This window comes from Pholcus phalangioides, unplaced genomic scaffold (assembly GCF_987345545.1).
Source record: "Pholcus phalangioides strain wild (caught in Gottingen) unplaced genomic scaffold, Ppha-v1.0 ptg000009l_1, whole genome shotgun sequence".
Taxonomy (NCBI): Eukaryota; Metazoa; Arthropoda; class Arachnida; order Araneae; family Pholcidae; genus Pholcus; species Pholcus phalangioides.
The window spans coordinates 49,084,100-49,099,889 of record NW_028301602.1 but is presented as its reverse complement, the minus strand read 5'-3'; the positions used below and the strand labels follow the sequence as shown (position 1 = coordinate 49,099,889).

Below are 15,790 nucleotides of genomic sequence, written 5' to 3'. Positions count from 1 at the left end.
TAGCTATCTGTATTTTATGTTGTAATATTTTTTTTCAATTAATTTTTTGTTTCATTTTTTCGAGGCGTCGTGAATTCGATACCCGGTTCGTTCTTGTCAGAAAACTTTCCTGACACAGGGGTACAACAGAAATTGCGACATGACCGCAGCAAAAAATTTCTACCGCAGGGAGTCCCCCATCGAGGGGTTGGTGCGCTGGTATCGAACTCGCGATACTTCTATAGATCCTTTGGTAGTTTAGGTGAGTATCCTATATCGACCTGGGTTACCACGCCCATAAAAGTTTGATGATAATTCTTTTATAAAAAAGTTTAAGTTTGTACTTTCCAAGAAGATTTGGTGAACATCTTTTTATTTGTTTTGTTTCTAATTTTCTGGCACCTATTCATCTAAAATTTTTGCGCACGTACATTTGATACTGCTCCTGGCACCTATTAAACACACATGCACATTTGATACTGCTTGATACTGTGCTCCTGGCACCTATTTATTCTTATCATTCATGTTTCTTTTTTTGATTGGAACACATAAATTTTTTTTCTGGCACCAATATACTTGGAACTTTGAACATATATAACTTTTACTTCTGGCACCTATATTCTTGGATTTTTGAACATATACTTAGAAGAAAAGGAGAAAAAAAGGGGGAACCACCCTGGACGAAGGCATTTGCTTGATGAGTGTATGGCAATTTTTAAGGCTTGGGATTAAAACCACCATTCTTTTGTTTCAATTGAGTTCACGTTGATGCATGCAATTACCACTGAAATAAATATGTGGGGTGGACTTCTCTCCTTCCAACAGTGACATGTCATCGAAGAGTTGTGGTGGCATTTTCTTCGTGGATCATCTGCATTGAGGCTAAATTCTGAGAGTCATGAACATGACCTGGATTAGACTATACTTTCTTTTCCATACACAACACATACATGCATACACAAATTAACAAACAAAATATAGTCTTATATAGTTTCCTCTCCCTTCATAGACCTTACTGAGCCCGTTGGTAATCCCACAATCAGCCACGAGCTGGGCATGGGGGTAACAATTTGATTCTGGTTGATTGATGATTGAATTGATTTGATTACATTACTGTTGTTTTCTATTCAAGTTTTGTAAAAGATATTTCATAACGTAATCCCAGCATTAGAAACCTGTATTTTCTTTAAATTAGAGAGAGACAGGGCACCAACTTTCTCATTGCGTTTTTGGGCACATGATGTCCATATGACAAATTAATTTTTTAATAACTATACAATCCCTTGCAACATGATGACATTTCTGTGTCACATTACTACATGACATTTAGATACTTTTTTCCGATTGAAAGTATGTCTCTAGGATCAACGGTTCACCAGTAAAATGCTGTGCTTGCTGTTACCGGGAAAAATTAAAATGATGATAAAAATTGAATTTTTCAATTCCTAAAAAATATGAATCAACATTTTGACCCCTCATCTCCTGACTTCTGCTGGCAGAAATGTGTCACACAAATTTTGCATTGTAAGTTTCTTTTTCGATTAGCAATCGTACTTGTTTTTCATTTTCCTTAAGAAAAAAATTCCATTATCTACTTAAACTATTTCGTGGTTTGTTTACATTGGTACTGTATTTGTATTGTTACATTGTATTTGTGTGTGTGTATATATACATTTGTAATTGCATTTTTAATTGGGCTGCTGTATTTTTGAAATATATGACATTATTCATATTTGTTATGGTTTTTCTCAGCCACCTCATTGGGCATTTTGCCTGTTGTGGCGTTGTATTTGTACCTCGTGTTATTAGCATGTTGTGCTCAGATTTGGTATTGTCGTGAACAAACCTGACAGGAAAAAAACCCGTCAGAAAATCAGTCATGTGCGAAAGAAACATTAATTTGTAGTTGTTGCAGCTGGAATCAATAACTATTCAGGAAATCTTTTTTTTCCAAATCTTAAGGAAAAAGTTACAATGTAAGTTTTTTTAGTTTCGGTTTTAAATTAATTTTCAAAAAAAAGAATGAAGCCAAAATTAAGTATTAGCCATAGCTGAAAAAGACATTTTTCAGAAATAAATGAAGATTGAATGATTTAAAGAACCTGTATATTGTGCATTTTCTGTATGGCTTTTGTAATTGTGCAGCGTATGTTGTTTTAATAAACAAACAATATAAACAAATTCAAAAGAAATTTATTTTCTGTCTTTCTGTGTATGTTTTCAGTACAAATCTACAATTTTCGATCGATTTTCGCAAATATCCTTTGTGTATATATATCTAATGGGACAAGATTTGGACGATAGGCTACTTCGTCAGAGCTAGACAAACACACGAATTAGTAAAAAAAACTGGGGGTCACTCAACAATGAATTTTGGAATACAGTATTTTTACTACGGTTTCTCCTAGGTTTCCAAACGCATTTCAGACATGCATATCCCGTTGTAATAGTTTGTCAGTTCTTTCCCACTCAGGGCCGTAACTACAGGGGGGGGCACAAATTTTACCCTTTAACCTCTCCATCATTACAAGGGGCGCCAAAATGTGTGTTTGCCCAACTAACCAACCATCTAATTGCGACGCTGCTCCTTGTACATTGAAAAAAACAGGGCAGCACCTGGTATCGCTGCTGAGTCTTATACACTGGTGTAAGAAATTAAGAGAATTTGCAGACTTGATCGATTATCTCGAGAACTACTATACTGATTTTAATGAAATTTGATATGTACATACATTGATACAATACAAAACAAATAACCATTCAATAATTGTAATACACATGCATGATCGTGCGTAACACTCGTTGGAGTAAGAAGGTATGAAACAGCAGTTGCAGAATAAACAAAATAATGGGCTAATAGATGGGTTAATAAAGGGTATGGTCTACTCGTACAGATATACAGGTCTCGCAGCGTGATTTCATACTTGAAATAAGGCAGTTTATCATTTCCTGTGGCAATTGGTCCCACTCGTTCAGCAACGCTGTTTTCATTCCCTGGATGGTTCCCGGAGGGGGGGGGGGATTGCGAGTTGCAATTGCCCTCCCCAGAGCATCCCATACATGCTCTATAGGGCTAAAGTTTGGATATCTGGCTCGCCAATCCATCCGGTGAATATCCTCACTCTCTAGAAAATCGTCGAGCAGAAGAGCTCTATGTGGCCTCGCGTTATCGTCCATTAAAATGAACTCAGGGCCAACTGCACCCCTGAAAAGGCGAACATAGGGCTCCAAGACCTCATCCCTATACCTCACACCAGTCACAGTGCCTCTTTCAAAGACACAGAGAGGTGTGCGGCCATCCAACATGATGCCTGCCCAGACCAATAAACCTCCTCCGCCATAATAGTCGATTGCGCGGACATTGGAGGGTAGGTAGGTAGCGGGTCCCTGGTTCTTTCCATATGAACGTACGGCAAGAATCGGTGCTTAGGCTGAACTGGGACTCATCAGTGAAGAGAAAGGTCGCCCATTCATCCATACTCCAATCTCTATGCTCTCTGCACCATGATAAACGGATTCTCCTGTCCATAGAAGTGAGCAGGACGCAAACAGCAGGTCTTGCAAACAACCCTCTCTCATGAAGTCTTTTAGAAACAGTTGGGTTCCTGTGGCTGCATACAAGTCACGAGAGAGCTGAGAAGCTGTAGCACTCCTGTTACGCCTCACTATAATCGACAAATGGCGATCTTCTCTGGCTGTCATGGCTCTTGGACGACCTTGCCCAGGCTTTCTCTTGATGGATCTGGTATCCTGGAACTGTTTCCATAAGTTACACACGACGTTGGGCGTTAAATTGAACTCTTTACAAATCTGGACTTGAGATTGGGCTGCTTCTAGCCTCCCCACAATTCGCCACCTCATTCCATCATCTAAATGTTGGTGGTTACTCATTTTTACTGTTACAATTTGAAATTAACCGATTGCTGCAAAATAACACCAAGAAATTTGTCGAGGTGTGCTAGCAAATGAAATGCGTCTTAACTTACTGGCTCCACCTACACACACGTGTACGCTTACGTATTTGACGTACAAGATTTGCATTTTTGTCTAGAAGCAGTGGTTTTACATTCAGTTGAGTTCTTTTCATGAAATTCGATAAAATATGCAAATTCTCTCAATTTATTTCATCTGTGTATTATACTACATGCCCTTACAAGGTCTATAACTACCTGCCTAGCATTCACATTGCAATTAAAGCTTTCATTTTTTTTCATTCAAACTTGCTTATTTGTTATTACTGGTACAGTACAACCTCATTATAACAGACTTTTTTTTGTTCTGAAGGTTTTTCACTTGACCCTGGTGCAAGGGCGTACCCAAGATCTGAACTAGAAGGGGGCAACTCACAGATACCAAAATTGATACGTCTGTACTGTGTGCCAATTACCACTTAAATTTCTCTTCTAGGGCGAGGGCAGATGCCCCCTCTGCCTCTCACTGGGTGTGCCCATGTTGTTCTTAATACAGACCTGCACAACGCTTGGTGTTTAATCGCTTGCTTGGAAATGGTTTTTAAACAAGTTGATACTTTAAATTCTTGAAACGAATTTTAAACTCCTCAGATATATAAAAATACCCATTCTTTATTATTACTACATTTTTTAAACTGTCCGTTATAATGAGTTCTACTGTATATATATATATATATATATATATACACACACATTTTTTCATTCAGAATTTGTTTTATCTATAAAACAAGTTGATATGTGAACTAATGGTTTTTCTTACCTGTATGAAATCTTTCAATGCATTGTATATGGTGTCACATACTTCAGGTAACATTTTGCTTATGCTGGATTTAGAAACCCTGAAGAAGTGAGAAAGCTGTTTCCGGTTGCCAGAAAGTAAAGTACGATGTGCAATTTTAATTTTGGTGGTAATGCACATCTCATTACAGTGTCCATTTTCTGAATACCGAGCTAAATTTTTGATAGCAGGTAATTGAATGACTCTTCGGACATTCTAATAGCGTAGAAGTGTTACCATTTGTCATTCTGTGCCAGTTCTTGAAACAAAAGTATGCTTGCACCCAGCTCATCTCTTCTTGACAACCATGTCCTTTCCCATAATCTTTTCGGCTTACACAATTCATGTCCTCTTTAACTTCGATCAAAATATCATATAATATGGCTCTAATCATAGTATTTGTGAGCTCTACTGGATCATCTTCATCCATGGTTGCGAAAGCTATGAGCTTTAAAAGGAATACCTCTCTGAATGCCCGACATAAAAAAAAAGTATTTACTATTCTTTTCCCGCGCTCTTTCCGTCTGTCTTCCTCTATTGATTCGAGTCAAATGTAGCGCGCATGCGCCAACTGCGCTCGTCTCCGTAAAAATTATCTAATGAACGTCTACTTACCACTAATACGTGTGGACACTTTCAAGAAGAATCAGTAAGTTAAAATTATCCAAGTTGCCAACTAAAGCACTTGCCTCGTGTAAACGGGCCTTTAAGAAGAAAAAGGTAGAGAGAAAAACCTCACCAACTTTTTTCCCTTTCTTTTTTCTTCTTCTTTTTACCGTGTATCATGATCACGCGACCTTGAAAAACTGGTTTCACTACTTTGTACACTACTGTATTGATATACATGCGGGCTGTTGAAGAATAAAGCCGGGTTTTCCTAGGCGCAGGTTTCCTTTGCTGCGCGACACGCCGTCCACTCACCGATAAGAAAAGCAGCATGACTATTTTCCTACAGAGCGCAATACGTCTCACGACAGCGCTTTACGTCGGGAGAGATTGGCCCACTGCTTCTGGAGGAGTCAAATGCGTCGTGTGCCGCGCCTTTTGCCGATATTCTCTTCACTCTCTCTCTCGTGTTTTCTTTCGCTTCCCTTCAAACCGGAGCATGCAGACGACAGAGTAGCTGATGCCAAGGACATGTACTATAATATAGCCGCCCTGATCTGATGCGCCATGCTAGGAAAACACAAACGCGTAGCGTAATTATGTAACACGTTTCTGCCGGCGCAAAATCGTCTAATTCGGTTCACGCTGTGGAAAAAACTTATTACTAGGAAAACCCGGCTTAAGATGAGGGATATCTAGTTGCTTCCCTGAATGAGGGCACATGTAAAAATTTCGGATTTTTATTACCCTGCAGATTTTCTCCCTTCTGGTTATATACGGGAAATTATGGTACTTTCACGGCTATCAGCCGGCATTCAAAGACCGCGTCTCTACGGCGTAAATTTGTCTCGTTCCTACAATATTGCAAATGTGTATTTTTTTTTAAATTGTAAAGGATTTGAACGCCCGTTCAAATTGTAAAACCTTCCCGATATCGAAAAAAACAGAATCTGTAAAAACTCGACCTGGAATATCCAGTTTTGTCATCTAACTGCTATGCGGTAGTCACCGTTTCCCATCGCGAAACACAAACATCCCACCTACAATACAAATGTGCATACATTGAACTTCAAATGCACGCATTACCAGTTTGGAGAATAGATGCAGGGCTGCAACTGGGAGGGGCAGGCGGGCCTAGGGTCCTGCACTCTGGACTATAGGGGGCACCAAATTAATCCTTTATAACTGCTTCTTCTACATTACATGGGTGTGCCAAAATGTGTGCTTGCCCAGTTTGTGAAAGTATCTAGTTGCGGCGCTAGATAGATGGCACCACCTACTAAACACAAAACACGCTAAATGCTGGGCACACACACATAAGCACACTGTTAAGTTTCTCCAACACAAATCTGACATAGCTTCTATATTCAGGTGTTAAAATATGTGACAGTTAAATGGTGACAGATCAGAATGGTGAACCATCAGGGAAGGAAAATAAAATTATTTTGCGAGGAAAACCAAAGCATGAATAGGGAATTAGAAGATAAGTGTCTGAGAGAGAGTCTAATTTGCTTTAAATTTGATCAGAAGATATTGAAAATGCTAAGGTATTTTTAACGAAATGTAAAATCAATCAGAAGGGAATTTATACATTGATTAATAGTAAATATATAAATGTGTGCCTTCAAATATTAATTAAAGTGGATATTGCTTATAACGTTTTTCAAAAACCATCATAAAAAACGTTATAAATAGGAAAACACTTTAAATGAGAAATCTCACTGAGGGTCTTTATCTCACTTTAAACAGGAAATTACTTATTGTTAGGACCACGGAAATAAGTTCATACATTCTAAATGGGAGAGACGTTATCAGCGGGATCAACTGTATATTTGTTTTAGATTTATTACACATGCAGAATTCCATACATTAAATTCTCATTGCTAATGAGCTTCTTTTTACAAGTTTTTCCTACTAGTAGACAATGAAAGTAAATGAACCTTTGGATAGAACATGTTTTTAGAAATGTACTTGATTCACAGATACCTTCTTCTCTTACTCGGAACATGACCCACCGCTCAGTCTCAACAAAGGAATATAAGCAGGTGATCAAAAACCTGGGGCATACTGGAAGAAAATTCATAGAGATACCAGTGAATTATGGGGGGGGGGGCATAATTTTTTTCAAGATAAATTTTTTTTGAGAGGGACCCATTTTCACTCAAAAGGACCCAGATTTTTCAAATAACCTGGGTCCCGGGACCCAGGTAAATTAGAGTCCAGTGGCATCTCTGACTATTAATACTTTTATATGTACTATTACATAGTTCCAATTACATTCATGTGCAGACGAAAGTGAAAAAGCCATCAGCTCAGTGAAAAGAAATGAAGAAAAATAAATTTTTTAATAAATTTTTTTTGAGAGGGACCCACTTTCACTCAAAAGTCCAGTGGCATCTCTGAGAACAATCCTAAAGTAAACAAAAACAAGTATGTCTGTCTCGCTCTTAAGTAGACATGAGTAACGTGCCATATTGAGATAGGCATACTTGTTTACTTTATGGTCGGTTCTGGACTGGACAATACCTACCCATTCCATTGTCTAAAACGTTTCGCACCGATTATATTATTATGATATTTGGGTTAAAAATATTTTACGAAGGTTTTTAACAACTGGCTGTTGCGAAGATATATTTCGGAAAGAGAGAAAATTCAACTGCCCCTGCGGGGAATCGAACCCACGTCCTTTCACTTTCCGGGTGAACGCCCTAGACCACTAGACTACAGAGGCACTGAATCTCTCAATCTTCCCTTGGAGCTCGTGTCCCACGTCCTTTCGGACGGACGTTCACCCGGTGTTCGATTCCCCGCAGGGGCAGTTGAATTTTCTCTCTTTCCAAAATATATCTTCGCAACAGCCAGTTGTTAAAAAACACCTTCGTATGGTAGCGGAGAGTGACGTCATCCTTGTATAAGTCACCATCTGGTGGCAGTGTCAACAGTTGTGAGCTTGGCCTGAGTCTGGTCCGGCCGTCCATGTACGGTCCATTTCAGTGTACACGAACTCCAAGGAAAGATTGAGAGATTCTGTGCCTCTGTAGTCTAGTGGTCTAGGACGTTCACCCGGAAAGTGAAAGGACATGGGTTCGATTCCCCGCAGGGCAGTTGAATTTTCTCTCTTTCCGAAATATATCTTCGCAACAGCCAGTTGTTAAAAACCTTCGTATGGTAGCGGAGAGTGACGTCATCCTTGTAAAAATATCTTGTTGCGCAGAACCACTTGAGGCGAATGATATTTGTGGCTGGGATGAGACAAAGAGTCACCAGGACTGGTTGTTTGTTTACTTTGTTGACTGGTTGTTAGCACCAGCAGTTCATAAGAAAAGAGACAGAACACATCTCCCTCCCTCCCCTCACGCACCACACAAAAATACTAAGGGGCCGTTTAAGTATTACATAAGCAAATTTTTAGGCTTCCCCCCCTTGTCAGCAAAATTTCGTCATCAGCTCTGCCCCTCTGAATCCTAACTCATATTTTCATAAAGGGTGGTTGATGACGTAAGCATTATCCAAACCCCCCTTCTTCATCAAAAGTCAGCAAATCGGAACCCCCACCCCATCGTAGCCGGTCAATTTATCGCACTCAACTTGTCGCAGTACAAATTTGTCGCAGTGTCAATTCGTCGCGGTTCAAATTCGTCGCAGTTCCAATTCGTAGCTGTACAAGTTTGCCGCTGTGTCAATTCGTCGTGACGTCAATTTATATATTACAGCGCAGAATCAATTCGTCGAACCGTCGATTCTTCACTGTACATGTTCCACGTGAGCTTGTATGTAGGTTTTTGTCTTACACGTGAAATAAAAACATGAACAAAAGTGTACACGCAGTTAACTGAAAATAATTAATTTTTGTCAATGCAGAAAGGTCATCAAAATTCAAATTACAATATCAATTACATTTAAAAATTTAACTGCATATAAAAATTTAATTATATTTGAAAATTATCGTTGAAAACACTATCTTTAACGGTAAATTTCTATCTGCCCCATGGGCTCGAGAGTTTCTCCCCCCCCAAGAGTCACCAACATTTACCATTACAGTATCTCCATAAGAACCTGGAATATTTAATTAATTAATAATTCAATTCAATTAATATTTAATTTTCTCCGTATAAGCCGCACTTCCCGCTTTTGTTGGGATTTCTCACAGCGAAGGGAGTTGGGCGCAGATCAAGGATGGAAATGTACAGTGCTTATGAATGACGATTCGATGAAGTTTTCATAATGCCCACAGGATGAGCACAGACAAAGGCAATGTAATCACCAATAAGAAAGATGACTATGGGTCAGACGCATAGATATAATATAACCATTAATCTTATGTTTATAATCAGTCGCATATCTTTGACTGGCTTGTTTGAATATTTTCACAAAGTTTTCATTAGCGTCTAAGCTTTTGGAACAAGGTTGGTGTGCTTGGTCTACATTTTTCTGTTGGCAAAAACGTGGAATATTGCAAAACCGAAAGTGGAAATGATATGTTGGTGTGCGTGTGTTTAACAGTTTCCACTCCCCCCCCCCCATAATTCAGTTCCGAAATTATAAAAACTTTTAATGCAAATTCAAAATGAATTAGACTATTATTAATTTTCTTTATTTGAGCTTTTTTTTTTGTATCTTAAAGTAGAGATACAGGTTATACGGATGACAAAAAATAATGTAGTTCTTTTTAAAATTAAATTGTTTGAATTCAATTTAAATTGCAATAAATTGAAATCTTCTACGTATCTTAAAAAAAAATTATGGTAGTTCAAAATATCATCACGTATTATTCTATAAATCATCATCGGGTTTTTACTGCGATATTCACGTATATAAGTGTGAATAAAATGATACTCAAAGCACTGAAAATGAATAAAGGTTTAGATATTGTGGAGTGTTTATATGTACGATACGAATTGTTTTTAAAATTAAAATTATCCTTATAAATGTAGGCTATAATCAGAGGCGGATTTATAGTTTTCCCACCTGTGGGCTATTCAAACCTTGCCTTCCTTCTTCCTTTCTAATTCATGTTCTTGATCACCAATTACTTAATTTTGGTCACGCCCTTTCACTTGGACTTGTCATCTTGGGATAAAGCCCGCATACCCCCTCCCTACCTAGGAAATATACCTCTGAATATAATAATCTTACATTGTCTGTTAATGTTAATTCACTTGTATTGTGAGAAGAAATTTTTACTAATCGTTGACTGGAGCCGTAGACCAAGCACACCAGCCTTGTATCAAAAGCTTAGACGCTAATGAAAACTATGTGAAAATATTCAAACAAGCCAGCCAAAGATATGCGACTGATTATAAACATAAGATTAATGGTTATATTATATCTAAGCGACTGACCCATAGTCATCTTTCTTATTGGTGATTACATTGCCTTTGTCGGTGCTCATCCTGTGGGCATTATGAAAACTTCATCGAATCGTCATTCATAAGCACTGTACATTTCCATCCTTGATCTGCGCCCAACTCCCTTCGCTGTGAGAAATCCCAACAAAAGCGGGAAGTGCGGCTTATGCGGTGAAAATTAAAATTTAAAAATTTATTTGATCTCAATTTTTTATTTGGGTGAGCTCTTCAACATCCCTCACTGCGAGAAATGGAAATCCCGACAGAGATGCGACTTATATGGTAAATTAAAAATTTAATGACCTCAATGAATACTTTCCCTTATTTGTTAAAAATTAAAACAGATGGGCAGGGGGAACATTTCCAATAAATGAGAAAAAAAATTAGTTCCATTTTTTAAGCCTAAAGCACCTACCCTATTTATAAGATCACAACAAACATATGAATTTTAAAGCAATTCAAATTTGTCGCGACGAAATGAGCCTGCGACAAATTTGTACCGCGATGAAATGACCCTGCGACAAATTTGTACCGCGACGAAATGACCCTGTGACAAATTTGTACCGCAACGAGTTTGTAGAGCGACGAATTGCCGCTGCGACAAATTGACTGCGACGAATTGACCTAGACCCCACCCCATCGATGATGACGTAATACTTGAACGGCCCCTAAATCATTACAGCATCACATTGTTCAACCGCAATTTGCTGCAATTAGTGATTGTAAAGGTCCATGTAAATTATTTGACATGTTATTTTATGTAACAAAAAGGTGCATTAATACAAAACGGCAATTTTTTGTCAGCCCTTCAGAGCTGGTACCTGTGCAGGATGCACCCACAGCACCCTCCTTCCTACGGCACTGCTTAGTTGGTACTTTATAGCCCTACCCCCTCCCGCAATCACAAGGGGGCCCCCAATTGCTAGCTTTTGTGTTCTTTTGAATAACCTATAAGCATTGCTAAGAAGTCAAATTCACGGGGCCCTTCCTGTAATCGTAAGGGCTATCATAGCAGTGAAGTACTGCTTTTTGCTGATGTCGAGTCTACCTCGACATAGGAACATAAAGTGTAAAACTGCATTGTTAAACTTGAATCAATTTTTTTCACCATGCATTTTCAACAGACTTCCCTGCTGATTATACAGTGAAACCTGTCTAAGACTGCCATTGTACGAGACGGAAATCTGTCTTGAACAGAACGAATAGTCCAGTGGATAATGAATGTTTTTTTTTCCATTATGGGAAACCTCTTTAAGACAAACTATCAGGAATGGAAGGCAACCTATCAAACTACGTGGAAATGGAAGGCATATTTAGTCTATTTTCAGATAGAAAACCTGCTGAAATGGAAAGAATTTTTGGCCAAGTGCAAATTTTTTTCCTTTGAATGGGGAAAAATAAGTCGTACTGATATACTGATTTCCCTTTTGTTAGGGAACTCTTTTACTTCTTGGAAAAATGACAAACACTTACTATTTTTTCTGAAGCATATATATTGAAAGCCTGTTTAGAGCATTTCATTTATGATGAAGATGACTTTTGTTGGAAGGTACTCCTGTTTCTTAGAAAAAGTTGATAATTTTCATTTTAAACTAGTTTGGGTGTGGAATAAGGGGAGGGAGACTGAAGTATTGTTCACAATTTTAGGGATACCTTGTTTTTTTAGCGATTCATTCAGGGTAAAGATGGCCATCAGCCGCACAAGCAACACGTCTTGGATTTGAACATAAAACTGCAAGTGATAAGAGGATAAAGAAAAGTACAATTCAAGTGTTACAGAGATGTAGATCTTTCTTTCACAAACGATATCGATTGTTGATCTCATTGTGACTATTTAAAAAAAAAAAGTATGCAATTTCGTAATTTTTTTATTTCAAATATTAAAAATTTCACTTTTGACAAAAGTTCATTCAATTGCCCTTCAGGAGGACATTTTATATTGAATTTTAACAATTATCGAATTAAATATGCATCTTCAAATGCATATTAATTTGAAACAACAAACATAAAAAAATTCAAAATAAAATGTCTGTCTCTGTTTAATACTCGTTGGTTTATAGTAGTTAGCCCAGGTTACACTATGAAAGTTTGACGAAAGATATTTTACAAAACTTGAAAAGAAAGCAACCAATGAGCCTGTTGATTCAATTCACTCGGATGTAACCGATACACTTATTGGTTGCATTTTTCAATTTTTGAAAAATATATTTTATCAACATGAAATGCAAACAAGATAGCATGTTTCGAAACGGCCGCTGCACAATTAAAACATCATTCCTGTTGAAGTTTATTTGGAGAAAAAGAACACCATGCAAATGTAAACTGAGGAAGAAGAAACTGTATGCAAATCTGGGTGACAGTGAATAAAAGGCACTTTAGTAATACTGAAAAAGCAGACATTCACTGTGACACAGATTTGCACATGGTTTTGGCTTCTTTGGAGGTCACATTTGCATGCACAGTGTTCTTTTTCTCCCGATAAATTTCAACAGGAATGCTGTATTAACATTTGCAGAGCCGGTCTTCTGAAACATGCTAGCACATTTGTGTTTCATGTTAGACCATACATTCTTTGATGACAATTGTTTGTATTGGTGTGTACTCTCACCTCTTAAAGTTTTTCCCATCTTTTCTGAATCACCATGTATACTTATTTTTAGCTGCACCTTTATAAAACGGAAAATAATTTCAGTCCCTAGAAGTTCCGTCTTATACAGGTTTCATTGTATTTCATTCATCAGCAGGTAAAGAATATTGTCCTTAAGAATTTTTTTCGTGCGAATGACCCACAAACAAATGAATTGTTTTTAAATCCTACATGATTTTCCTCAATCAACCAATAATGTTCTACAAATTCACAAGAACATGGTCAAACAATTGCGGATATAGGGTGGGGAGAGAGAGATAAAAGAAACTTACGATTGTAGCAGTAGCAGCTGAAAATATTCTCTTGACATCCTCATCAGCTCTGATTAACAAAAATTAATAAGTGACAATGTGTTATCATATATTCATTTTAATGCACTAATTAAAAATATATATAAACTATGTATACTGTGTATGTATACACTAAAACTAAATAATTCTCAAATACAGTAAAATTCTGTTATAATGAGGGCTCACAATGAATAAAAATTGTCTTAGAAAAAACTACCTCGTTTTAAGCAAATTTTAATTTTTTTTTGCCCGGTTATGTGATAAAATAGCAGAACCAAAAAATTCTTTATCTGCATCATTTGTAATAGTACATTCTGGTGTTTCCCAACCTTTGTGATATCGCAGACCCCTCCCCCATGACTAATGCCAATTCCATTTTCCCAGCCCCATAAAATCCAAAATATATCTTTTTTACAATGTGAATATCAAAAATCGTAATTAATCAGTGCTAAATGTGTCATTCATGTAATGGTAATAAGTGAAAATTATCATGCATCATCCCTTACAAAGTAATCAGTCCCTCTGGGGTATGCAAACAACAGGTTGAAAAACGCTGGTCTATTCGATCACTAATCTTAGTGCAAGAACAGGATTTGAATTGTGAAAGATTCTTTTGACTCATATTAGATGATGATTCTCAGGAGTGTTTCTTTGCACAGATTGTTTCTCATTCTGATCAATTGAAATTCTTCGTTACCATTTTACAAAAGGCTCGATTTCATGCCTTTATGGATTCATTAAAATTGTTTGGCTAATCTGAAGTTGTTTCTTTGCCTGATTTGCCCAGCTGCTTAAAAAAAACTTTAAACTTCAAGTTCAGGGTTACTCCTCTGTTATAACCACACCGCTTGACACCTTTTTTGCCCTGGCGATTCGAGTATATGCCTCCTGTTTAGTATTACATATTTTATCCAGTTTAATGTCCATAAATTCGTTTTTTTAAACAAAGCATGCGGAAGGGAAAAAAAACCAAAATGCATCAATTTGTTGTCAAAAATGTATGGTATAAGTTATTATGGGAGAGTATCAGTTCTCGAGTCTATTACACTGCAGTAGTTATACAACAAAGTCGTTAGTGACGTCACATGCTTAACAGAAATTCTTGACGACTCATCTAACGCAAACCCCAATGAATATTGTTAAAAACTAGATTTTTCTCATCACCCCTCAGCTTTTCGTTACTGTTTTTATGAAAAAACTCTAGCACAAGGCTAGCAATAGAAAAAAGAGAAATGAACCAATCAGATAACTTTCTCAGTTGCTAATAAGTCATCATCATTATCAACGAGTGCTGCAACCAAGTTTGGCAAAAACCTAGATTTTTTTTCAGGGTTTTTGGTGTTTTTTCATTAGTATAAATGAAACAAACTTTATTGAACTCTGAATTGATCAGATAAAAAAGCTGTCATACTTCTGGAAATGGTGGTAAACAACACTACTCGGATACACTTGAGCTCCGAGGACCAAACATCCACACGAGAAAATTAAAAGAAAAAAAATATATAAAAAATGAACACAAACGCCATCTGGTGGCACATTACTGACATAATATGGCACATAAAAATGCTCCTGCCATAATTAATTACTATTAATAATTATACATTACAGTCACAAGGGAAGTATGATGATCTTGGTGATAATACGCTTGTAGAGGACCTTGGAAGTTTTCACTGTGACTACATGAACGAGTCCATCAGTTCTAGGATGCATTTCCACAATTTTAACAATCGGCCAGGGTGATGGTGGAAGGTTGCTCTCCTTAAGTACCACAACCTCACCTACAGACAGGTAAGGGCAGGTATTCTTCCATTTATGTATTTGTTGCAGAGAATGGAGATATTCAGTGTGTTATTGTTTCCAGAAACTATTCCTCAGATTCCGGACAAGTTGCTATCCCGTTGATCGATGCTTCACATAGACTTTTTCTAGAACTGAGCACAGAACATTGCCAGTGAAAAAATGAGAGGGTGTCAATACTTGCATCGAGTCTATTTTTTCGTCGTTGTGTGCCAGCAATGGTCTAGAATTGAGTATCCCTTTGATTTGACAAACTAGAGTAGATAGCTCTTCAAATTTCAAGCATGAATCTCCAACAACTCTTTTTAAATGAACTTGACTGATTTTATTCCGGCCTCCCAAAGTCCTCCAAAATGAGAAGAGGAATCATGTGC

General features: G+C 37.4%; 1 protein-coding gene and 1 non-coding gene across 5 annotated transcripts in view; both read right to left on the bottom strand.

Moving 5' to 3' along the window:
• Nucleotides 1-15,790, bottom strand: part of bonsai (28S ribosomal protein S15, mitochondrial) — a 79,746-nt gene that overhangs the window by 36,925 nt on the left and 27,031 nt on the right. For all 4 annotated transcript variants that reach the window (XM_089236464.1, XM_089236465.1, XM_089236462.1 and 1 more), the window contains one exon: nt 13,602-13,650. In XM_089236464.1, coding sequence (XP_089092590.1) covers nt 13,602-13,650 — 49 coding nt within the window. The remainder of the gene's footprint in view (nt 1-13,601; nt 13,651-15,790) is intronic.
• Nucleotides 7,992-8,065, bottom strand: TRNAS-GGA (transfer RNA serine (anticodon GGA)). The gene has a single exon. It is a non-coding gene; the product is annotated as a tRNA-Ser (tRNA).